The 24,805-nt window shown below is 39.9% G+C and overlaps 1 protein-coding gene across 1 annotated transcript; it reads left to right on the top strand.

The window, feature by feature from the left end:
* Window positions 1-22,060: 22,060 nt before the first annotated feature.
* On the top strand, window positions 22,061-24,355 carry LOC117299130 (E3 ubiquitin-protein ligase TRIM56-like). Its single transcript, XM_033782591.1, has 2 exons — window positions 22,061-23,556; window positions 24,067-24,355. The coding sequence occupies exons 1-2, from the start codon at window positions 22,061-22,063 to the stop codon at window positions 24,353-24,355; spliced, it is 1,785 nt and encodes a 594-aa protein (XP_033638482.1).
* The last annotated feature ends 450 nt before the right edge of the window (window positions 24,356-24,805 follow it).

Raw genomic sequence — 24,805 nt, 5'->3', positions numbered from 1 at the left:
TTTACCGGCCGTTTAAAACAGGCAGGGTCGTTGTCGTGTGGAAGGCTCGGGCCTTTATCACACGGCAACGACCCTGCAATGTTTTAAACGTCCTGTAAAAAACGAGTCGCTACTCTTTTATTCCCATTCATGAATGCCTTTTTGGTTAAAATGCGTAATAAAGTAATAAATTCTGTAAAACTTATCCGGTTCCGACGTGCTTGAGCTCTGAATGTACATGTACGACGACCGGTTGTTGCATTATGACTGAGACGCCTACTTCCGACAGTTTCCGGTTCCGTTCGTGCGCGTATAGTCATGGTGCAACACGTTCTCGTTTTCCTTTCAAACACAGCGCGGCCAACTCACTGACAGCGCCCGCATCGCCCGTAACAAGAAACGTCTTGCACCAAGACTAGCGCGGAGTATCCGCTCACAACCGGTTATAAACACTGGTCATTATCAAAGAGATAAACACCCCCACGTGAAGCGCTCTCCACCAGTAGGAAATAGCGAAACTGTCTGAGGTATTTATGAATGTTTATTAGTTGAAGTAATTGGTGGTATTATTATTTAACATGCTAAAACAAGTTAGCGTATTAGCTTCAGAGATGTAATTAAAAACATTGAGAACTCTAGGGTGTCACCTTCAGACGTACTTAAAAGACATAAACCACACATTTTCAGCTTCAATTTGTAAATACACGCAAACATATTTTGTCAACCAATGTAAGCATTACAAAACAAAATGTTAACTGCTCATGAGAGTAATCTGGGAGGTTTTGATTGTGAATACAATGTTTAACCAGATAGTTTAAATTACGGTAAACTATTGAGTGACGCTGGCCGAATTTTGATTTTTTTTTCCAGCGTCAAACTTATATTATTCTTTATGTAACTGTGAGAAGAGATTAACAAGATTCAAATGCTATACTGTCATATGGAGAAGTTGTCTCATTTTCCTATTTTGTGCTGTCTGCGCGAGGGCGCTATAATATGTACAATACAATGCGCGAAGTACGTCCGAGTGGCTTCTGAGCATGTTTCCTGCATAATTATTGCGGCTACAGCATGCACCATACTATTGCTGTATGACCGGATGCGCTGCATGCACATCCCACACACACCGTACGCGTTCGGGGACGGCGCCGTGACCGACCGGGAGTGCACCGGAGAATGAAGTAGAAATGAATGCCATCGATAAGGTAAGGTATGTATTAAAGAAAAGCATCCTTTGTTCGTTGGATTTGCATCAGTTGTTACTAATGCCAAAGTTGTGTTTGGTGTGCCGTCAGGCCGGCCGGATAGCTACTTTTTTCTGCAGTTGATTTCAGCCCGGGAGTTTGTTGGACCATACCATTTTAACATAGGGTGACGCGTTGTACGTTATAGGAAGTGCATGCATGGTATGGGTATTTTTTTGGTTGGTTCGGTGTAAACGTGGAGGATCGATCCAGTGACCGGTTTCGGACACGGACACACAAACAAAGGGTCTTTTTCTCAAAATAACGAAAATGAACAAATGCAGTAGGCCTAACTCAGGAGTTGTCCGAGTTATCTTGCTTACTATATTGGCAGTATGGGAACGACCTATGAGTATTAATACTTAGATTTGTTTTAATAATATTTTAATACTTTTAGTTTTAGGCCTACAAATAAGTCGTAGCTAGTACTGCAGTGCTAGGGCTACATGTACATGTATTTTGTCTCACCATCATCACCATCTCACCACCAATGTACAAAAAAATTGACCAAGCAATCAGGTTCTTTAGACATTTTTTGGGGCTCAAGAAAATCACATTTTAGAGTTGAAAAGGAAGCATTCTGACAACTGGTTGTGTTGCTATTAATTATGTTGATGTTGTGAATTAAATTTTAATAAAAAAAAATCCTCTTATTTTTAAAAACGGCTTTTAAAAAGAAATGGCATGGCAGTGGCTTTTCGGAGAATTGTTCTGAGGTCTAAACAGAATTGTACAGAAAATGTTGTGTTCTGGCATTGTGTCTGAAAATCCTGACAGCGTTGATGAGGTGAAATGGGTGAGCAATGCAAATGAGTAACAACACTCAATTTCCTTCTTTTCAGCCATGCTCAACTGCCCATCCATGCCACCAGTGCTCATCATATATTTTTCCAGATAACTTTAACTGTATGGTAAGTATATGTATAACTATAAAACACTGGTTTCAATCACAAACCAACGACTGGCACACTTTAAACAAACCCTCCCAAGGCTTTCCAATTATGTTTTTAAAGGCAGTGGACACTATTGGTAATTACTCAAAATAATTATTAGCATAAAAACTTACTTGGTAACGAGTAATCTGGAGAGATTGGTATTATAAACAGTGTGAGAAACGGCTCCCTCTAAAGTGGAGTAGTTTTCGAGAAAGAAGTAATTTTCCACGAATTTGATTTCGAGACCTCAGATTTAGAACTTGAGATCTCGAAATCAAGCATCTGAAAGCACACAACTTCGTGTGACAAGGTTGTTGTTTCTGTCATTATTATCTCGCAACTTCGACGACCAATTGAGCTCAAATTTTCAAAGGTTTGTTATTTCAAGCATATGTTGAGATACACCAAGTGAGAAGACTGGTCTTTGACAAATACCAATAGTGTCCACTGTCTTTAACATACCAATGACCATTTAGGCAGGATGACTCGTGGACTCGACTATTAAATCACTGTATACATATATGCCTGTGTACAACAAATGCTGCGCTTTCACAGTGTAAAAAACATCGTTCTGAAAAAAGGGAACAAAATATCACTGCAACCTCTGGAAATGCTCTTACCTTTAGCAAACGTATGAAATCAACATGACAAATTAGGTATACAATGTACACGTTTGCCGACGGTCTACTGGATGCAGTTATCAATGACATTCGTGTTAATTTGAAAGGGTTGGCATCGTACGGATGGTCTGAACAAATTCAAACTTTCCCAAATCCTGTTACATAACTAATGACATGGTTGCAACAGGCCACCTTAGTATACTGTATAATGACCATTTCATACGGTATAGTGACTCGATGAAATTTTGGACAATATCAAAGCGGTAGGTTTTTTTTCCAGTTGTATGAAACTTCCGCAACTTTAATCTCGTTTATAAATTTGATTATTGGGAAGTACGGTTTGGTGAAGAAGTGCACTGTTTTGAACATTAATAATGTTGTTTCTCGTACAGAATTCGTCGTTGTTGCCGCCAGTTATCCACTTTGTAAAGTTCAGCAGAGATTCAACTGTGCAAAGTTAGCATTGGTAGAAACACGTTTACAACTTCAGGTAAGATTTTACTTTCCCTTGGTCTAATGGTATGTTCAATAACGCACGTGACCAATACAGTTTATTAACTGACAGATCAGATATTTTTCAAATTGATCATGCCACAGTTTGAACCATTTTTATTTTTGCAATGAACTGCCACGCTCTTTTGACAAAACGCGTTATGACTAGCTAAACGCAAGCTATTTTGGGCTATTGAAACATAACTCTTAAATGTTGTTGACGATTACATGTTGTAGGAAACCAAAGGTCACATGTTTGGCATATGCTCCTCTAGGTCTTTCAGGTCTTTCAGGTACCTTCTTTGACTTCCCTCCCTGGAAAAGTTGTTGGGATGGTGTCATGTTTCAGAATAACTTTTCTCTTCGTGTCAAAATGTGTGGTGTATTCCGAAAGCACGACGACTATATAAGTTCGCTGCACAGCGCTGAAAAAGTCGTCGGACCGGACGTCTATTGCTTTGTGAGTCTGACTTTCGCGGCCCACAACCGCCTGTACTTGGGACCTGCAGGAAACACATGCAACCTGAACCCATCATTAATTGTTTTGCTGCATCCAGCAGCAATACACCTGGTCGGCATTGCCGGAAAATGCAGAAAAAAAATAAAAAATAAAAATCGAAACGTACAAACTGACAACTTACACCGTACATGTACTTTGCACGTGTGGTTACTCTACGCATTGCAGGCAAAGTCTGCCACGATTGACGTCACAAAAGGGGTAGGCGGAGTCAGCCCCCCAAATAACTTTATCTATTTTGTCAACATATCAATCGTGACAAACAATAATTTAAAAAAAAATTGTTTATTGTTCATAAGCATATACTCTTATGTTTGAAAGAAAAAAATATATATTTTTCCAGATAACTTTAACTGTATGGTAAGTATATGTATAACTATAAAACACTGGTTTCAATCACAAACCAACGACTGGCACACTTTAAACAAACCCTCCCAAGGCTTTCCAATTATGTTTTTAAAGGCAGTGGACGCTATTGGTAATTGCTCAAAATAATTATTAGCATAAAAACTTACTTGGTAACGATATAACGGAAAAATTGGTAATATAAACAGTGTGAGAAACGGCTCCCTCTAAAGTGGAGTAGTTTTCGAGAAAGAAGTAATTTTCCACGAATTTGATTTCGAGACCTCAGATTTAGAACTTGAGATCTCGAAATCAAGCATCTGAAAGCACACAACTCCGTGTGACAAGGGTGTTTCTTTTTCTTTCAATATTATCCCGCAAGTTCGACGAACAATCGAGCCCAAATTTATTAGAGGTTTGTTGTTTTATGCATATGTTGCGATACACCAAGTGAGAAGACTGGTCTTTGACAATACCAATAGTGTCCAGTGTCTTTAAATATGGCATACAAAGGACAACAAACCTTGTCATGTGAATGGGAAAACGTCCATTGTTTTAACCGAGGGCTTAGTAATTTTACTCGTTCAGAGGTCTGCATCGAGATAGTTTTGACACGAAGGTACAACGTGGTCAAGTGGCTGATTAACATTTTTGGTCCAAGCAAGTCAAGTGTTCAACATATGTATACAACAACAAACCATATGCATAACATAACAAGCCTGTGGAAATTTGAGCTCAATTGGTCGTTGAAGTGGCGAGATAATAATGAAATAAAAAACACCTTTGTCACACGAAGTTGTGTACTTTCAGATGCTTGATTTCGAGACCTCAAATTCTAAATCTGAGGTCTCGAAATCAAATTCGTGTAAAATTACTTCTTTCTCGAAAACTACTCCACTTCAGAGAGAGCCGTTTCTCACAATGGGTTATACTACCAACCTCTCCCCATTGCTCGTTACCAAGTAAGGTTTTATTCAAATAATTATTTTGAGTAATTACCAATCATTGTGTTGTTGGCAGATTATGTTGTGTGTTTACCGTTATACAATTATTAATCTTTATTTAACTTGTGTAAATTAAAGCTTTTGTATATTATTGCTTAAAAATGCGGCTCACGAAAAAGTTAGCATGATACAATTCTTATAATAAGCAAGTGACATAGTGTTCCGCTTGCCACAGTATAGTCCAGTAAGCGTTTTTCGTTTGGCTTTGCTACTTTAAATAAGGGAATAAAAGGGTAGCGATGAGTTTTTAAACTGCCGTTTGAAACCGGCAGGGTCGTGGCAGTTCGATAAAGGCACGAGCCGAAGGTGAGGGCCTTTATCGCACTGCCACGACCCTGCAATGTTTTAAACGCCAGTTAAATAACGAGTCATTACTCTTTTCATGCCATTCATATATGTCTGTTTGGTTAAAAGCCGTAATAAAGTAGTAGTATGCATCCACTTATTCATGGACCAAAATTGCACGGAGATCGATCACCACTGAGAACGAAGTTGTGAGCTAAACGTATAAAAAAAACACCGGTTATAAACAGCTCCAGCTAGTTGGTATCAACCGTTTAAACACACCCACGTGACGCGCTCTCCACCAATCGGAATAGCGAAATTGTCTGAGGTATTTATGAATGGTTAATAATAACCGCACACATTTACCTTGCTGTATCAGTTGCTGCTTTTCAACACACCATTACCCATTTAGTATTTTGAGGCTGAACATAAAGGTACCCTTTTTATCTGATCGTTATTCATTACATTAAAAGTGTCACGTTTTGTGTGAATTATTAAGGGAATAAAAGGGTAGCGACTCGCTGTTTACCGGCCGTTTAAAACAGGCAGGGTCGTTGCCGTGTGATAAAGGCCCGAGCCGAAGGAGCTGGAGCTAAAAATACCGCCAACAATATTTTGAATGTTGTTGTGCTCAGCAGCTCAGCTACGCTTTGATCAAAAAGTAGCTTTATGCATTTCGGTCCAGATCAATAGAGGGCGCTCGCTTGCGCAGTAGCTGGGTTATAGCAAAGATTATAGAGCGCCGCAAGGCGCAAGATGCAGAATTCGGGCTGAATAGTGTGAAATCCCACTGGACGCCATTTCGGCAAGTAACTCCTTTGATATAACAGTAGATCAGTGCAGATCAGTGCGGATAATGACCATAATTCCTATCAATGAGAAACAAAACATTCACTTGCTGAAATGGCGCCCATGCGTATTTCACGTTCCAACAAGAGATAAAGCTTCAGTTCCGCATCTTGCGCCTTGCGGCGCTCTATAATCTTTGGTTATAGTTCGTATTTAGATGCACATCAGGATATGCCTACCCGTTAAGATCATTGTGATAGAGTAGACCGTTGGTATTTTAAACCGTTGTATTGGATTTAATATTATAGAATTATAACTGTATACAATTAAACTAACCTGTTGAAATTGCATGGCAAAAGGTGTTCACAGTTTTGAGATATCGCCGGAAATCCGGCGTATGTCCAAGCAGGAAAATAATCCCTAAACAGAATCCACAATCTGAGAAATGCAACTGAAAATTTACACTTCTCAGATTGAACCAATGGGCGATGAATGTGATATATTATTACAAAACCAGATTACTTTGAAGTAAGATGAATCTCAAAATGTTTTTTACATTTGAAAGCTACAGTAAGCTTCCCCCAAACAGAATGATAACAAAACGTAAACGTTACCTTAAAAGTATGTTATTTAAAAAGAAAGTCAATGTAAATCACTATTCAGTCACCAAATAGTGACTGGATACAACGGATTATTGTTTTTGAGGCAGCTTTTTTGTAAAGATCCTCAATTTTTGTTGATAGCTTATTGAGACTGAAGCGTTAGAATTAGTTAGAATCATTTTTCTTTTTATCCCGAGGTCGAATACTGTTGTATGTATATTGACACAATTAATGTTCAACAATAAAATTGTTTGATTTCGACTGACTGGAAAGTTCTTGGCCAAAGTCCAAGTCACGTACGTTGTTGTGTAATGATCTTTCATACATCATTGGTCAGTTTGAACGGTACTGAGACATGATTGATCAGTTTGAACGGCACTGAGACATCATTGGTCAGTGTGAACGGTACTGAGACATTATTTTTGCGATGTACATATGGACTATTTTTTATCCAAGTGATGTTTGCCATATTACGGTAACTTTTGTACGCTTCTTGGTTTCAGCCTTATTATAAGCGACCAAATACGTGAACGTGAACGTCAAAAAATTGCGTTTTAAAAATGTCACATTTTTAGCATACGTGAGTTTACCATTTTTGTCACGTCAGGTAAGAACGTGCAGACATCATACGTGACCATGCAATAAGGGGCGAATTCAAAATTAAACAATCGGTAACTCGGGGTAAATCTTCATTTTCCCCCGGGGTTATATGAGGTAAAAGGAAGTCGGGCCATAATGAGCTCATTATCTACAGGTCAATGAACATCGCTCTTGGGGCCACAGAGAGCCAAGTTTACTTCTTTGATATCGCCGCCGGCTGCGCCGCGGTTTGGCAGAGGCTCGGTTAATCCGTAATTGATACTGTTCAACAATAGATAGGTGGAGTTTGCGGTCCATTGGTTTCTTTAGAAACATTGAGTACCTGAAGGAGGCCAAGACTGGCCCACTGAGAAATTATACAGAAACTAATATTTCACAAAAGATATAAAGTTTTGTATTTCCCCCCGCAAAATAGTTAAAATTTACAAGATGTTAAGGTTAACAGCATTTTCAATGAAGAAAAACGAGCCAGGATGAGTCAAATTGCATGCTTATGTTTGTTTGGTTGTTTTATTTTCAAAATGCTAAATCACCAAAACTTAAATACATGTAGTTAACAAAACAAATTATGTTACTCATGAACTGTAATAAATACATCAAATAGCAAAAAATATATCACTATGGTCTGTGTATTAATGTACAACTAATAAATTAGTTATTTAGTTCTTACAAACAGATTGACACTTTTTCATCACTGTTTATAAAACATTTTAATCAATCGGCTCCTTACGATCAGACATCCTTACTTGTTGTGAAAAGTAGACAATTTTGTGTGTTTTAATATAAAAAATAGTTTACAATTGCTTGTTCACGTCATCTAGTAGTTTGTGATAGTTGGTTTAATTAATGACTATGTCGACACTTGTCATTTACAACGGAACGAATTTTGACAAACGATTTCCCCTTTACCTCTCCTGGAAATTCCCGCTCTACTACATCTAACATTGACATCAATAATCGTCTATCTAATCTGTCTTTAGTAATTTGTCCGTCCTTACTTAAAACAGTGGTACCGTCAAAATTATACTTTTTCATAATGTTGGCGGAGAAAAAAAAAGGCATCAAACCCCGCACAAACGATGATGCTTTGGTGCACTTCCGACGGAGAGAATCAAATTGATGGGCGTTGATTAAAACTGGATCGTATATTTGGTCCGGGTTAAATTCTTCATGGCGGATTGGAACGACAACGTTGCCGCCAGTCACTACGGCTGGTCCTCGAAGTTGGGCGATTGGTGCTTGCACAGGTAGGCCTAAAGGTGGGAGAATGTTTTCATTGACGGGTGCGGGGATGGTTGGTTCGGCGGGAATGGGTTGATCGGCGGGTTCAGAGTGGTGACGTCGCCAAGAAACAACACAAGTTATATTCTTATTTGTTTCGTGCGCGTGCTCAGAAGGGCGTAAGAAATGGGAATATAACTAGAAGTCTGCTTCCACCTAGTGTTCAAAAGTTGCTCATTTAAAATATCACAGAATCGTGTTGATAAAAAAATAAGAATAATATCAATAATTGTAATCATTAATTTATCTTAAAGACACTGGACACTATTGGTGGTTGTCAAAGACCAGTCTTCTCACTTGGTGTATCTCAACATATGCAGAAAATAACAAACCTGTGAAAATTTGAGCTCAATCGGTCGTCGTAGTTGCAAGATATTATGAATGAAAAAACACCCTTGTCACACGAAATTGTGTGCTTTCAGATGGTTGATTTCGAGACCTCATATTCTTAATCTGAGGTCTCAAAATCAAATTCGTGGAAAATTACCTCTTTCTCGAAAACTACATTACTTCAGAGGGAGCCGTTTCTCACAATGTTTTATTATATCAACCTGTCCCCATTACTCGTCACCAAGTAAGGTTTTATGCTAATAATTATTTTGAGTAATTACCAATAGTGTCCACTGCCTGTAACTATTGAGCATTTTTGAGCGCTAAGAGCGCTGTTTAAGACGGCTGTATGTTAACTATTGAGCATTATGATTGAATAAACGCATCCGACCACTGCAGTGGCAGCTTAAAGACAGTCTCCGTCGCCTGTATAACTAAAGTCTCCTTTTTAGGGTTTAATTGTAAAAAAGGGTTGACAAATAGAGGGACAGCCTCCAATTATTAAAACTGGTCCATGGGCCAAATGATTGAACTTCAAAAGGAACACGCGAGATTATTTCCATCCAAGATGTGCATCCACCATTCAAATTACTTATTATTATACACGGCTTTTGTTTTGATTATTTGTTGGTTCTTTGTATAACTTGCGCTTGATGTTTTAACTAGTACCAAACTAGTAAGAGCAAGCAGAAGTAACATAGATGTATAGAGTGTAAGCCCACACAGTTTGATGGCATTAGAGGTGGGACGTGTTGCCATCATAGTCTGCCAAAATAAATATTTACCGAGACGCATAACGATAATTAGTCCTCAAAACGGACTTTTACACCACACTATAAATAACACGCATACACAACTAGTTAGTGCTTGTATTGTTATCAGTTAAGTGGAATGGTTGACATCGTCTGGCTCCTGGGAACACAAACAACATCAGTAGTGTTGTTGCCACAAATAAAAATTTACATTGTGAAATGTGATGATCATGCATAGAGTTCATGGTGATGTTATGAGGTTTGTTTTTACTGTGCAGGAATGTGCGGTGCCCAATATCTACCACGGGTACACAATTAAAAGTTGTGAGCTGTCCTGTGTAGTATTGTTTGATATAGCTTTGTTGTGGGTGTGTGTGTGTGGGGGGGGGGGGGGGGGGGGGCTGTGCAACAAGAGAAAGGGACTGACTTTCCAACCGTCTATGCAATTTTGAAGTTTAACTCGCCGTGCCCTAATCGTTTTTGTTTTTCCCACAAGTTTGACATTGTTCATCAACGGATTGGTCAAGAGGTTCATTTTATAATTTATAGGAGAGTGATTGGTAACAAGTATTTGTTAAAATGACATTGCCCTATTTTTGATGTATTTGTAAGCTGTCCCTAGCATGATCAGATCCCCTTAATTTGTTTTGTTGGTTAACGAAATCTGGATTAAAAGGAAAATATTGTCAAATCCACTTGGAATTGTTTAGTCTAGTAAGCTTTACCGTCACACCATGTAATTAAAATCCCTAATTCAGTTGCGGTGATTCTAAAAAGAGCCATTAAGTTTAACCTCCAAGTTTTTAACAGTATGCTCTGATCGTCGCCTGGAGAATTAGCATACTCATTGAAACGTCGCGTTTCAAATCCTTCTAACTCTACATTCATAAGTTATCAAATTAAATTGAGCTGTTCGCAATAATTTAAAGTCATATTCCATAACAATTGCAATGGTTGCAACAGGCCACCTTAGATTGAGAAACGACCCTTGTATCATTTGAACTCTATAAATACGGATGGGTTTTTCCAGTCGTGTGAAAGTAGTGCAGTTTTTTCCGATATATAACACTGATTATTTGGAAGTACGGTCAGTAAAGAAGTGCATTGTTTGTGAAGACCTACTCCTAAAGTTTCTGTTTTGGTCAAGTGGAATTCAGCATAGCAAAGAAATGCAGCTGTACGCAGTGAGCATTTAGCCACAAACAAGTCTACAACTTAAGGTAAGCCTATATAGACTATAATTATATATATTTTACTTAAATTAATTTCAAATGTTGTGGACCTGTGACAAAAGCGTATCTTGGAACGTAAGCGTAGCTGTGTATCTTTGAATGTTAGCGTATGGCTTGACTCGGGATTGAAAGCGAACCTTTTGATGTAATGCTTGACTTGAAGGAACGAAAGCGTATCTTGGAATGTAAGCGTAGCTGCGTATATCTTGGAAAGTGACCATATCTTTTGAAACAACTCAAGGGAAATGGCGACTGCTTTTGATTGCTTTGTCGAGTCGCGACTACCGCTATTCAACTCACTCGGTTAATCGTGCTGCTACGACTATGTATTATACAAGTAGTCGCGATCGGCTTGGTTAACCACTTTTGTCGCTCACGACTATTCACAACAACTTTTTACAAAACACCACCAAACATCATTGACAAAATCCTTCAATCCTTTCAGTACGAGTTTTATTTTAGTGCGCCTTCTGCAAACAGTATGTCGCAATGCATGTTGGACAATGGGAGTTCAAGTTTTGCGACTAGTCGAAGTCCCTGCTATTTGAGGCGCGACCATTAGCCGAGTAATAACTGCCTTTTTACGATCGATGGGCTCCGTTAAATGTTACTTGTTGTCTTTATAAAACATTGTTTATTATTCTACTCTCACAATAACACCGACAAAATAATAAACAGCGGTATCATTACGTTTTGAAAACATCAATCTGTTTTAATTACCTGAAAACTCGTACCAAAAACACATTGGAAAGTTGCGATCATAATACATATCGGATTCGACAACCGGCTGACAAACCCACGATGACAAACATGTATTTTGATGTATGGCTCCCAACCCCTCCCAAGCTAATGGCTAGACCCGAAAGCTGGGAGTTCATAGCGCCCGGGTTTACACTAAAGCCCCCACGAGACACGGCATGGGCGGTACGCTTTAAGGCTTACGTTCTGATTGCTCCACGCCATGGGGCTATACAATAAGCTTCCGTTTATTCACGGAGTCTCTGAATGTTATAATCTTACGTGCGATTTTTGACCATTACTTACCATTTTGTATCCATAATCTGATTACATAGTCTTTTTTGTCATATACTCGTGAATAATTAAATTTAGTTCAGCAAGTTAGTTTTCCTACGGCTGGAAACTAACTCGGAGGGTCAATGTGATTATTAGAACCACTTTGTGGTTGTAACTATCACGCGACTCTACGTTTTTTGTATGCAAAAAAGGGCTAAATCTGATGATTTTTTTAGAGCCTATTCTTCCCCATTCCTTAAATACATTTGAAATCATATCTAAGTCTATTGTAGCCCAAACAGCCCAATTCAGCCGGTGCGTCCATAAGATGATATTTTGTGATTTGAGGCAAAGCATGGTGAGGTATCAAATTGGTTTGCGGTAACACCAAAAAGAAGAAGAATTTACAGCAATACACTTTCTCAATGAACATAATCTTCCCAGCAAGGTGTTACCGCAAGCCAAAAACACCAACCGGTCTATGTTATGTTCAATGATACATGTGACCAAATAATATAAAATCAGATCAGGCGTTGAGGGTGTCATGGCCGAGCGGATAAGAGCACCGAACTCAATCTCTGGTGCTTCTGTTTAGCAGAGTGTGGGTTCGAAGCCCGTGCGTGACACTTAACTATAACTACTTCTCTCCACCCAGGTGTAAATGGGTACCTGTGAGGGCAGAGATGGTTCTTGTGATTGAATTAGCCGAGTAGCGCATGTTGCAGATGCTGCGTACTCACCACCAGGGAGCTGAGATGGTTTGAAGGGACACACCGGCTTCTCTTGGCTATTTAGGCTACAAAATACACTAAAACATGATTCTAAAGGTCTTCCAGGAATGGTTGCTAAAAGAAACCATCAAATTGGGCCGTTTTAACGCATTTTTCTTTTTTTTTTTATAACCGAAGGTCACGTGGGTTATCGGAACCACTTTTTGGGTTCGAATAACCCACGTGACCTTCGGAGAGCTTTACTTACAGCCGTATAAACATGAATTAAAAATAAATTACTTAACCAAATTTTATATTTTGTTGTTACAACTATTCATGGATATTTGACAAAAGAGACTACGTATACAAGTTGCGGGTAAAAACTGTAAATAATTATGAAAAAAGAACGTAAGATTTTCATTCAGAGAGTCCGTGCAACGGAAGCGTGTTTTACAGTGCCTTGGCATGGTAGCAATCGGAACGTAAGCCTTGGGGCATATCACGTACCGCACATGCCCTGTATCGTGGGGGGCTGGAGGTGTAATCCCGGGCGCTATGAACTCCCAGCTTGCGGGTCTCGCCGTGAGCTTGGGAGGTGTTGGGAGCAAGACATCAAAATACATGTTTGTAATCGTGGGTTTGTCAGTCGGTACACCTCGTGTCGATTCCGTTATGTCCTATGATCGCAACGTTCCAATGTAATGCTCTGTTTTGTTTCATGGCTTTTAATTTCTTTTTGTTAGGAGTTTTCAGGTAATTAACAAAGATTGATGATGTCAAAACGTAGGAATACCGCATTTTGTTACATTGACAGTGTTTTTGTATGACTAGCTTAAAAAAATGTTTTATGAAGAAGTAAAAAAAAGATAGCAAAAAACGGAGCCCCCGATCGTAAAAAGAACAGGTGAATAAGAATTTTGTATAAAAGGTTGAAACAAAAATAGTGATAAAACAAAATTCCCTCAAAGCATAATTTTGTCAAAAAAAACCATTATTTTTTAATTATGTGAATGAAGTGTTTTTGAGATTGTTGAGGTATTATTTGGTTACGTTCCAAGCTATGCAGCTACTCAGTTACGCTTACTTTCCTTCAAGTTACGCTATAATAGCAACACGTACGTTTTCAACCCCGAGTCAAGCTACACTTACGCTTCATACGCACAGCTACGTTTACGCTCCAATATACCCAGCTACGCTTACCTTCCAATATATGCTAAGGTTCCAAGCTACGCTTACATTCCAATTTTTGCTCCCGTTTCTTTAATTAACGCTATAATTACAAAATGTACGCTTACAATCCTGAGTCAAGTTACGCCTACGTTCCATACGCAGGTACGTTTACGTTCTAAGCTACATAGCTACTCAGCTACGCTTACATTCCAAGTTTTGCTTACGTTCCTTCAAGTTACGCTCTAATAACAAAAAGTCAGCTTTCAATCCTGAGTCAAGTTAAGCTTACGTTCCATACGCAGCTACGTTTACGTTCCAAAATACCCAGCTACGCGTACGTTCCAAGATATGCTAATGTTCCCAAAATATGGTTATGTTACAAAATATATGGTTACATTCCAAGCTACGCAGCTACTTCCAAGCTAAACAATCCAAGATACGTTCAGGTCCCAGTTACGCTATAACCAAAATGTACGCTTTCAATCCTGAGTCAAGCTAGGCTTACGTTTTAAGATTTGCAGCTACGCTTACGTTTCAAAATACATTCCCACAAGGACGCTTTTGAATCCCTCAAGGTTCCCTTCCCCGGAGATAAAACAAATATTTCACTGTGAATAACAGGGTCCATTGTTCCGTTGCATCTGTTTAGCAGAAAATACTTCTTACAAAACGTCTTTACTATTTAAAATTTAATTGGGCACCAGCTACAAGTTTTCAAATTTAATTTAAATTTGGGTGGTAATTAGTTTCTGCTATGCAGTACTATTTTGTGCTAAGCAAAATGTTTGTGCCACTATGCAGGCATTATGAAAATTGGGTCCTGGCACGTCGGGGGCACGTAACGCCTCGATCGCATTTCAAACTGCATCATGGCTATGCGGTAGTAGGCCTAGTTTATTGCTTTATTGACTTGTCACTGTCCCTTCATATTCTGGGTTAATTTATTTGTGTTCTTCGTGACGATCTTTGAATGTACGTCGAAGCACGAAGGTCTACATCCATCGTCGAATGATTTGCCTGCTCCGTATATTTATGCTGGTTGTTTATAATACATGGATCATTATGCTGCGTCATAGTAAAACGCTGCTGTAAACAAAACACCAGTCTACTTGCAACACTGTGCGACAATGTCACGAAGTTGACATGGAAACACGTGTACGCTGGTCTTTTACCGCTTTCTTTTTTTCGTTTTTTTTTTCAGCAACCATCTATAAAAACATTAGTTATGATTATACACCCCTAAATTGGGTAAACGGTGAGCTGGTGTGTCCCTTTAAGGAATTAACTAAGGCCCAGTGACCAGGGGTAATAATGTTGGAAGCGCTTTGAGACGCCCTCCGGGTGTGAAAAGCGCTATATAAAAACTGGTTTAAAGTGTTATTGTTATTATTATTGTTGTGGAAAAAATGTATATCATGATTCAAACCAGTGTATTATAAGGATCAGTACACGCTCATGTAACGAAATGCGTTCTGGAAGTTGTAGTCAGGCTATTTGGGAAACCAAAACACATTGTTGTAAAAGTGTGCATAGAAAACCCAATGTCACTGATTAAATGCCCCTGAAGAAGTCTCTGGTCAGTATGTGCCACAGCCACCGAGATTTTTTTGACAAATTGCAACATCCCCAAATTGAAACAAAGTTTCATCAAACCATTTGTTAGGGTGGCATGGTTGGCTTGTGCGTTCGATTCCCGGCCTGGGCCATAAGTGAGTTGAGCTGTGCGTTGGTTATCTGTTGTGTCACGAGGGTTTTCCAGACCATCGGTTTTCCTCCCTCGGGACAAATCTAGCCTTGTTTGAAGGCAGTGGAATTATTCACTCAGAAAAAAGACCGCCGCATACGGTGTGCGTTGAGCGATGTGAAGGTGTATATGGTTGGGTCGTGCGGTGTGAATACACACAGTAAGCACAGTGTACACGGGTGGGTTTACAACGGTGTCTTTTTGGAGTGAATAATGCGACTGCCTTGAGCAAGGCTAGGAAAAGTCTAACAATTTCGATCTTGGCTGTGCTCCGTGGTCATAATGGGTTGATGTGGCTGGCAGCTGAAGGCGCCCTTGTATGCCGGCTTCCCGAACACGTTGCAGCCGCGTCCGTCGCAATTCAGCTCTAGCTGCGAGTACGGATGTTATGCCCCCCACCCCACCCCCACCCCCTGATACGTAACGAGCCATTGTCCTAATAGCCGGACTTTATGCCACTTCTGACAAAGCAAACAAACTGGGTCGTACTTGGATTGTCATTAGTCTAGCGATATGGTTCACACTGATACAAACCAAAAAAATGAGGGTAAACATACGACCATTAGGGAATATAATGATCATATCTACCACGTGCATACATTCATTGTTTTTGTTGTTTTTTTTTTTAATAAGAGCTGTGTTGTTTTCCTTTGTTTGTTTATGTGTTCCTCTTTCTTTTGGAACAACACAGTTATTCAAATACAACAACTAGAGGTAGTTTCCCCAGTAGTATGCCATAAAGCCAGCAAATACTAAATGTGTTCCTAATGATTGCATCAATATTGACAAGACTGACATAAACACATCGGCCAGATTTCATTGAAACTAATATTTCGTCAGACAGCGTGCACCACTTGTAAAATGAAGTTGAAATTTCAACTAATACTTCAAATTTCAACAAGTTCATAGGCCTATATATAGCGACTGCTTTAGAATGCGAAACACATGGGCCTATGTTCCGACACACCTATGTTCCTTCATTTACACATTTTTTAATAGAGGTAGTGTTATTAGGTTCTTGTGAAAATACACTAGGAGTGTCGAGACAGGGGATGTGTAAACATCAAGATGTCGAGACATGGGGGTGTGACCATGCTTGCAAGTACTTTTCCGATTAATTGGTCAATGCATTTTGTTTAGAAGTTGGGCATTCATTTTTCAAGATGTTTGAGAGTATTTATTTTGTGAACGCCTCGAAACTAAAATTGGTTTAATGACATTGCCCGTTAAATAAAAAAAATGAAAACTTTCCACAATAAATTGTCAATCTAACCTAGTAGAAGAACAAAACTAATTTTAGTTAATTACTCGTTCAGTTTGTTTCTTTCAAGAACAGGTGACACCCTTTGAGTTTATCATCAGACAAGTGCGATTTAAAATACCAATGACCATTTAGGCAGTATGACTCGTGGACTCAGCTGTTAAATAACTTTAAACATACATACCTGTGTACAACAAATACTGCGCTTTCACAGTGTAAAAACATATATCATTGCAACATCTGGAAATGTTGTTAACACTAGCAAATGTATGAAATCAACAAGACAAAGTTAGGTACACAATGTACACGTTTGCCGACGGTCTACTGGATGCAGTTCTCAATGACATTCGTGTTAATTTGAAAGGTTGGGCATCGAACAAATTCAAACATAACTAATGACTGGTTGCAACAGGCCACCTTAGTAAACGGTATAATGACCATTTGATACGGTATATTGACCCGATGAAATAATGGACAATATCAACACGGTTGGGTTTTCAAGTTGTATGAAACTTCCTCAACTTTAATCTCGAATAATAAGTTGATTATTTTGAAGTACGGTTTGGTAAAGAAGTGTACTGTTTTAAACATTATCAATGTTGTATTTCGTACAGAATCCGTTATTGCCGTCCATTGTCCACCTTGTAAATTTCAGCAGAGATTCATCGTTCAGCAGAGATTCAACTGTGCAAAATCAGCATTTGTAGAAACACTTTAACAATAGGTAAGAGTTTACTTTCCCTTGGTCTAATGGTATGTTCAATGATGCACATGACCGTTAAAGTATATTCATAAATACCTAAGACAGTTTATTCATTCTGATTGGTCGAGAGGGCATCACGAGGGGTTGTTTGAACAGATGATATAATACCAGTTAAAAGTGTTGAAACATGGGCGTGACACGTGAGCTAGCACCTGTGCTTATAAGACATTTTCTTCATTCCTATTGGTCGAGAGCAACTTCTGGGCCACATCACGCGATACGCACGACGCGCACAGCAATCTCTTTATAAGGAGTTGTTTACCCGAGGGCCTTACCATTTCATAGCTGGAGGGGTGTTGTGTTGAAAGAAATCATTGAACAATTATAATGTTTGCATTTATTTTACTTATTGACAAAAAGTGTTGATGTTTTTTGACCGAAAAGGTATTTATGAATGGGAATCAAAGTGTGTTGAATCGGTTTTCAACTGGTGGTTTAAACCCGCCGAGGCCCGGTTCTTGATAATTTACCTCGACTTCGTTTCGGTAAAATTATCAAGAACCAGGCCTCTGCGGGTTAAAACCACTAGTTGAAAACCTCTTCACCACACATTGATTCCCTTATTAACTAACAGATCAGACATTTTTCAAATTGATCATGCCACAGTTTGAACCATTTTTGTTTGCAATGAACTGCCACGCTCTTTTGACAACGCGTTATGACTAGCTAAACGCAAGCTATTTTGGGCTATTGAAACATAACTCTTTAATGTTGTTGACGATTACATGGTTGTAGGAAACCAAAGGTCACAGGTTAAACTTTCCAATACACTGCAACAACTGGGGTGTTAACATTTACGTTATGGTTGTTGTCACTAATATACATACCAAAGAGAGAATCAAGACTAACATCACATGGTGATAAGATAACACAAAATATAATTGTTTGGGTAGAATTAAATAAGGGATTATAAGGGTAGCGACGAGTTCTTACACGGCCGTTTAAAGCCGGCAGGATCGAACTGCCGTGTGATACAGGCCCGAGCGCACGGCAACGACCCTGCAAGGTTTTAAACGGACGTTAAAGAACTAGTCACTACTCTTTGATTCCCATTCATAAATCTCTTTTGTTAAAAAACGTTAAACAAATACAATTACAGACACTTTGACAGTCAACAATTCGAGGTTTAAATTGTTTTGTTTCAAAATAGATTTCGCGCGCGCTTAAAAGTAAATGTTACTAATAGTTAATAATATTGTGCGCTTGACACGCGGAAGCCAGCCGGTTATTAGTCTGGTTCCCTGACCAAAGATTCCTTGACGTCTCTTGTTAAAAATCTTAGGTCAGGTATCACCCATGGTTAAAAATAGAGCATGACGCAACTTTTCAGGGTCGGGGGTCATCTCCAGGGAAACCATGTCTGCACGTACACTAGCGATAACGTAACCCTCCTCCAAACGGCCGACAGGCCGGAGGGTTGCGAGATTATTTTGATCGTCAATTAATGACAATCTGGTTCAACACGTATAATGTCGACAACTAGTCACCAGATTTTGCCCCATTTTTACCACTTTTAAAAATCATGAAACTTAATCCTCAATCAATGTCTAATGAACACTCAAGTCAGAACACCTTTGACAAAAATATTTTTGAAGAAAAATGACAAAAACTTACCAGATCCCGGAGCGATTTCCCAGCTTTATATATTTTGAACTTGTCGCATCGCTTTGCAAACGCTTTATTTAGGCACAACGCCTGCATTTGCATTAACTGGCATAAAAAACTCCTGGATCTACGGCCGACATGACTGACATTACGAGTCCATACCGAACATCAACGATACTGTCCGAATGTTGACGACAACAGGTTCGGAACATTTCGGATAACTTCGAAAGAGGAGGAATTCCTCCTCTTTGGTCACGTGATTTTGGGTGATACCGGACCCTAAATTCGACAGAGCCTAGTCGGAGATTTGTGGATCTGGGAACCTGACTAGCCGGTTATAAACACTGGTCAGTATCAACCGTTTAAACACTCCCACGTGACGCGCTCTCCACCAATAGGAGTAGAGAAACTGTCTGGGGTATTTATAAATGTTATTTTAACACCCTATGGTGTACATTTTGGTTCCCTCTTCGATGTCTATAATACGACAACACCTACGGTGTTAACCTGTTTAACACCCCAATTCTTGCAGTGTATAACAGTTACCGGGTTGGTATGCGCCAAAGCCGACAGGGCCAGTGGGACGATTCTTTGAGTCATATCCCGAAATCAAACTCAGGTTAAAGTTTCATAATAGCTGTTAAGTTTGACCTGGAAAACAAGCCACACTGACTTGGGTCTGTTTAGAGTGTGGACGTTAAACCGTGTGGTTGCATGTTGGTTTAGTTGGTATTACAACGTTATAGGGTTTGTATACGTTTAGTAAAGCCTCTGAACATGATTTATATTGCAGTTTAATTTGGTAACAAGTACAGCAGTTTTGGATAGTGAAATGCATTTAAGAGTCGAAGTACCATGGTTGGTTCGGGAAAAATGAATGGCTTTGTTATCTTTTGATAATGAGTATCGTTTCTGACAGTAAGGTTTATTAGATTGTGAACACCCCATTGAAGAGTGCTCTTTATGTGTGGACAACCGCTACATTAGTTAAAACAATCTCACATGTCACTTATTGAGATGACACTATTCAAATATTAAAGTCGCCTAGTGGTATTTTTTTGTTTTCAAAATAAAGCTTGTGTCACTAAGATATGTGTTTTAAAGAGTGGAATATGAATAAACAGTAGTGAACTTAGGTTATACAAAAAATAGTTCTCATTTTATTTACATAGTATGCCCCGACCCGAGAGGGCGCTGTTCGTGACATCGCGGCGCGATATTTTAAGACAAAATGTGTAGTCTGGGCCCTTACAATGTACACTACATCTGGGTAACAGATCGGTATGATGCCTACGTACAGAACTACGGTCACGGAGCAGACTACGGCTGCTGTGCGGACGGTCCACTCGGATTACCCTGCACGGTGAATCGCAAGCTAAAACAAGCCCTGAAAGTTAAAACCCGAATTGTTCAAGTTTGGCATATGCTCATGCAGGTCTTTCAGGTATTCCGTTTACCTTATTTGACTTCCCACTCTTGAAAAGTTGTTGGGATGGCGTCATGTTTTAGAATAACCTTTCTCTTCGTGTCAATGTGTGGTGTATTCCGAAAGCACGACGACTCGCTGCACAGCGCTGAAAAAGACGTCGGACCGGACGTCCATTGCTTTGTGCGTCTGACTTTCGCGACCCACAACCGCCTATACTCGGGATCTGCAAGAAACACATGCTACCTGAAACCTGAACCCATCATTAATTGTGTTGCTGCATCCAGCAGCAATACACATGGTCAGCATTGCCGGAAAATGCAACAACAACGAAATAAAACAAATCGAAACTTTCAAACTGACGACTTGGACCGTATATGTACTTTGCACATGTGGTTACTCTACGCATTTCAGGCAAAGTCTGCCTCGATTGACGTCACAAGAGGGGAAGGCGGAGTCAGCCCCCGAAAGAACTTTATATATTTTGTCAACATATCAATCGAGACAAACAATACAAAAAACACATGTTTTATTGTTCATAAGCATTTGTTTAAAATAAAACAATATATATTTCCAGGTGGCTTCAATTGTATTGTGAGTATATGTACAACTATAAAACAATGAATCAAACACTGGTTTCAATCACAAACCAACGACTGGCACACTTTAAACAAACCATCCCAAGTCTTTTCAATTATGTTTTTGGAAGGCAGTGGACAATATTGGTAATTGCTCAAAATAATTATTAGCATAAAACCTTACTTGGTAACGAGTAATGGGGAGAGGTTGATAGTATTCACAGTCTGAGAAACGGCTTCATCATAAGTGGAGTAGTTTTCGAGAAAGAAGTAATTTTCCACGACTTTGATTTCGAGACCTCAGATTTAGAACTAGCTGTCTCGAAATCAAGCATCTGAAAGCACACAACTCCGTATGACAAGGGTGTTTTTTTTTTCTTCCATTATTATCCCGCAACTTCGACGACCAATCGAGCACAAATTTTAACAGGTTTGTTGTTTTATGCCTATGTTGAGATACACCAAGTGAGAAGACTGGTCTTTGACAATACCAATAGTGTCCAGTGTCTTTAAACATGGCATCCTTAAACAAGGACAACAATCATTGTCATGTAAAAGGGAAAGTCCATTGGTTTTTTTTACCGAGTGCTGGGTAATTAACTCGTTTACCAGGCACTGTATGAGATACAGTTTGTTTGACCGAAAGCCGTTTATATAAATCACAAGTTATCGAAACTCTCAACAAAAGGCTCTTAATGCGGTAAGTCTGATTCCACCCAATGTATAAAATCACTGTATGAACTATTGAAAATTACAATCGTTTTACTTTCAGTCTTACCAAGATGGCCGAAGCTGCACTTCACACTGAAACCACTTGCAAGATTAGACATGTACACATCGAATGCCCAATCTGCTTGACTCGGTTCATCGATCCGAAAATCCTGGACTGTCAGCACAGCTTCTGCTTAAAATGTCTTCAGGAACTTGTAGACAAACAGGATCAGAAGACGGGTTTCATTATTTGTCCAGTGTGTAGAGAGAAAACTTCAGTCCCAGATAAGGGACCATCGGCTCTTCTCAACTGCTTTCTCTTGAGCTCGCTTATTGATGACGTCATCAATCCGGGTGGTCCCGGAGAAGACATTAGGCCTAACCCTGTTGTATCGATTTGCGAAGGGTGCGACGAAGGTCTTGATGCCGTCTCACGGTGTATTGACTGTGAAGCTATTTTTTGCAAGACTTGTTTGAAATACCACGCCCAAAAAAAATTGAACAGGCATCATCGAGTCGTTAGTGCAGCCGGGTCGTCAAATGAGGGATCCAGAGACCACAACAAAACTTTCTCTCCAAAATGCCGGAAACACACTGACCAGGAACTGTGTTTTTATTGCGAAAAGTGTGACTTACTTGTTTGTCTAAAATGTGTGGCATTTGAACACAGAGCGCAAAACCACAAACTAACTGAAATCAAAGACTCCATTCGATCGTATCGTCAAGCTGTTGAAGAGGCTTTGATGAAGTTTGATGAATGTCGCAAGCAGTTCCAAGAAGTGGACGCCTCCATCAAACACTCACAGCATAGATTACAGATCATGGTCGACCGGGCTCTTCGAGATATTGTGGCTAAGGAGGAAGAGGAAGTCGAGAAAATCAGAAAAGCATCTCGCCTCCTTCAAGAAAGAGTCACTCAAATCCGCAAAGAGAGAGGTGGGCAATTCGGCAGCATACAGATCAGCAATAGCGATAAGATGAGCCGCGCAGATCAAATCGTAGCTTCAGTCAACGACTTGATGCAACATGCTGATGACTTTGAGCTGCTGGACCTCAAGCCAAAGGTCATGCACAACTTGACATTCCACAAAGAGCTCCAGTTTCAAACAGTGCAGCATAGCAAGTCATTCATCGGGTTCAAAGGCCATGATGTCGTCACTGATACGGATATCGGTGAAATACTAGAGGAAGAGAAGTGGGAGGTGAAGACAGAGTTTGGTAAAGAAGGGGAAGGTGAGGGGGAGTTTAAGTTGGCATCTGACGTTGCTTGTTTAAGCAACGGTGACATCGTCGTTATTGATAAGGAACGGTGTATATTATCCAACTTTACATCGAATGGTAGTTACAAATCGCAAAGTAGAACAGAAGATGGACAACTAGAAGACCCTGCCGGTGTTGCGGTGACCTCTGATGACCTGCTTCTGGTTACTGACGGACAGGATGTAAAGGTTTATGATAGCGAACTGCGATTTATCCGTAAGTTCAGACCATCACGGAATCAAGTCGAGGGGCAGTCAGAGAGTATACTCGCTGGTATTGCTGTTGACAAGAAAGATCGTATTGCAGTGTATGACCATGGGAGAAAGGTAATATATCTTCATAACAAGGATGGATCCACCATTTCCACAATACATCATGATGATATTGGCGACATGGGCTTTCTATCTGTTAACAGCAAGGAGCGACTGTTCTTTACAAGTCTCGTTGAGATGAAACTAGTTTGTCTGGATTTCATGGGAAACGAGGTGTTCAATATCAGCCCCTCCATTGACGGCAAACCTGTAAAGCCTACTGGTGTGTGTTGTGATGATGCTGGGGATATATATGCGTGTATCGTATGCGAAAATGATGATAGTGATGGTGATTGTGATAGTGATGTTTATGGTGTTGGTGATGGTGATGGTGATGATGATGGTGATGGTGATGGTGATGGTGATGGTGATGGTGATGGTGATGGTGATGGTGATGGTGATGGTGATGGTGATGGTGATGGTGATGGTGCTGGTGGGGGTGACGGTGACGGTGATGATGATGATGATGATAATGATGATGGTGATGGTGATGGTGATTGTGATAGTGATGTTTATGGTGATGGTGATGGTGATGGTGATGGTGATGGTGATGGTGCTGGTGGGGGTGACGGTGACGGTGATGGTGATGGTGATGGTGATGGTGACGGTGACGGTGATGATGATGATGATGATGATGGTGATGAATTTTGTGAGATACATCATTACGATGCTTCAGGTGAGCACATCGGCTGTCTAGCCCGTAGCTTCCACGGTCATCTAGGCGTGACGTTTACTCAGACCGGTGACCTCATCGTGGCTACTTTGCAGTCGGTCACGATCTTGCATCGCGTGTGAGTGTCGATGACGTCATGGTGGTAAAATGTACAATAATATTGGTGACAAGGTAATTTGCCACTTATAAACTTTTAACTTTTCTAGTTTTAGATTAAAAATATTTATGAATCTCAATAACGCGAATTAATAAACACCTTGGACGGTTCCAAGTTTCTGATTGGTCAAAACCCGGTCACGTGTGGGAGTGTTAACGGTGGTATAAAGACCAGCTTTGGAAAATAGCGAATAAGTGGCCACTAAGGCGCCTTGTCAAAACGTCCAAGCCGTTCCATTCCGCGTGCATTCTGCGTGAGTCCGCGGATTTTTGTAACAAAAGAACCCGTAGCAACCGGGCATGTCCACGGCCACGACGGCTCATTTACATGTCAATAAACATGAATATTCCGGGGACTCCGCGGAGCTACCGGTCGGCCATTGTAAGGTCCAGCTTATGAGCTGACCGGCGGAACC

Source organism: Asterias rubens, chromosome 14 (assembly GCF_902459465.1).
Source record: "Asterias rubens chromosome 14, eAstRub1.3, whole genome shotgun sequence".
NCBI lineage: Eukaryota > Metazoa > Echinodermata > Asteroidea > Forcipulatida > Asteriidae > Asterias > Asterias rubens.
The sequence above is the reverse complement of the archived record's forward strand: the minus strand, read 5'-3'. Positions and strand labels throughout refer to the sequence as shown.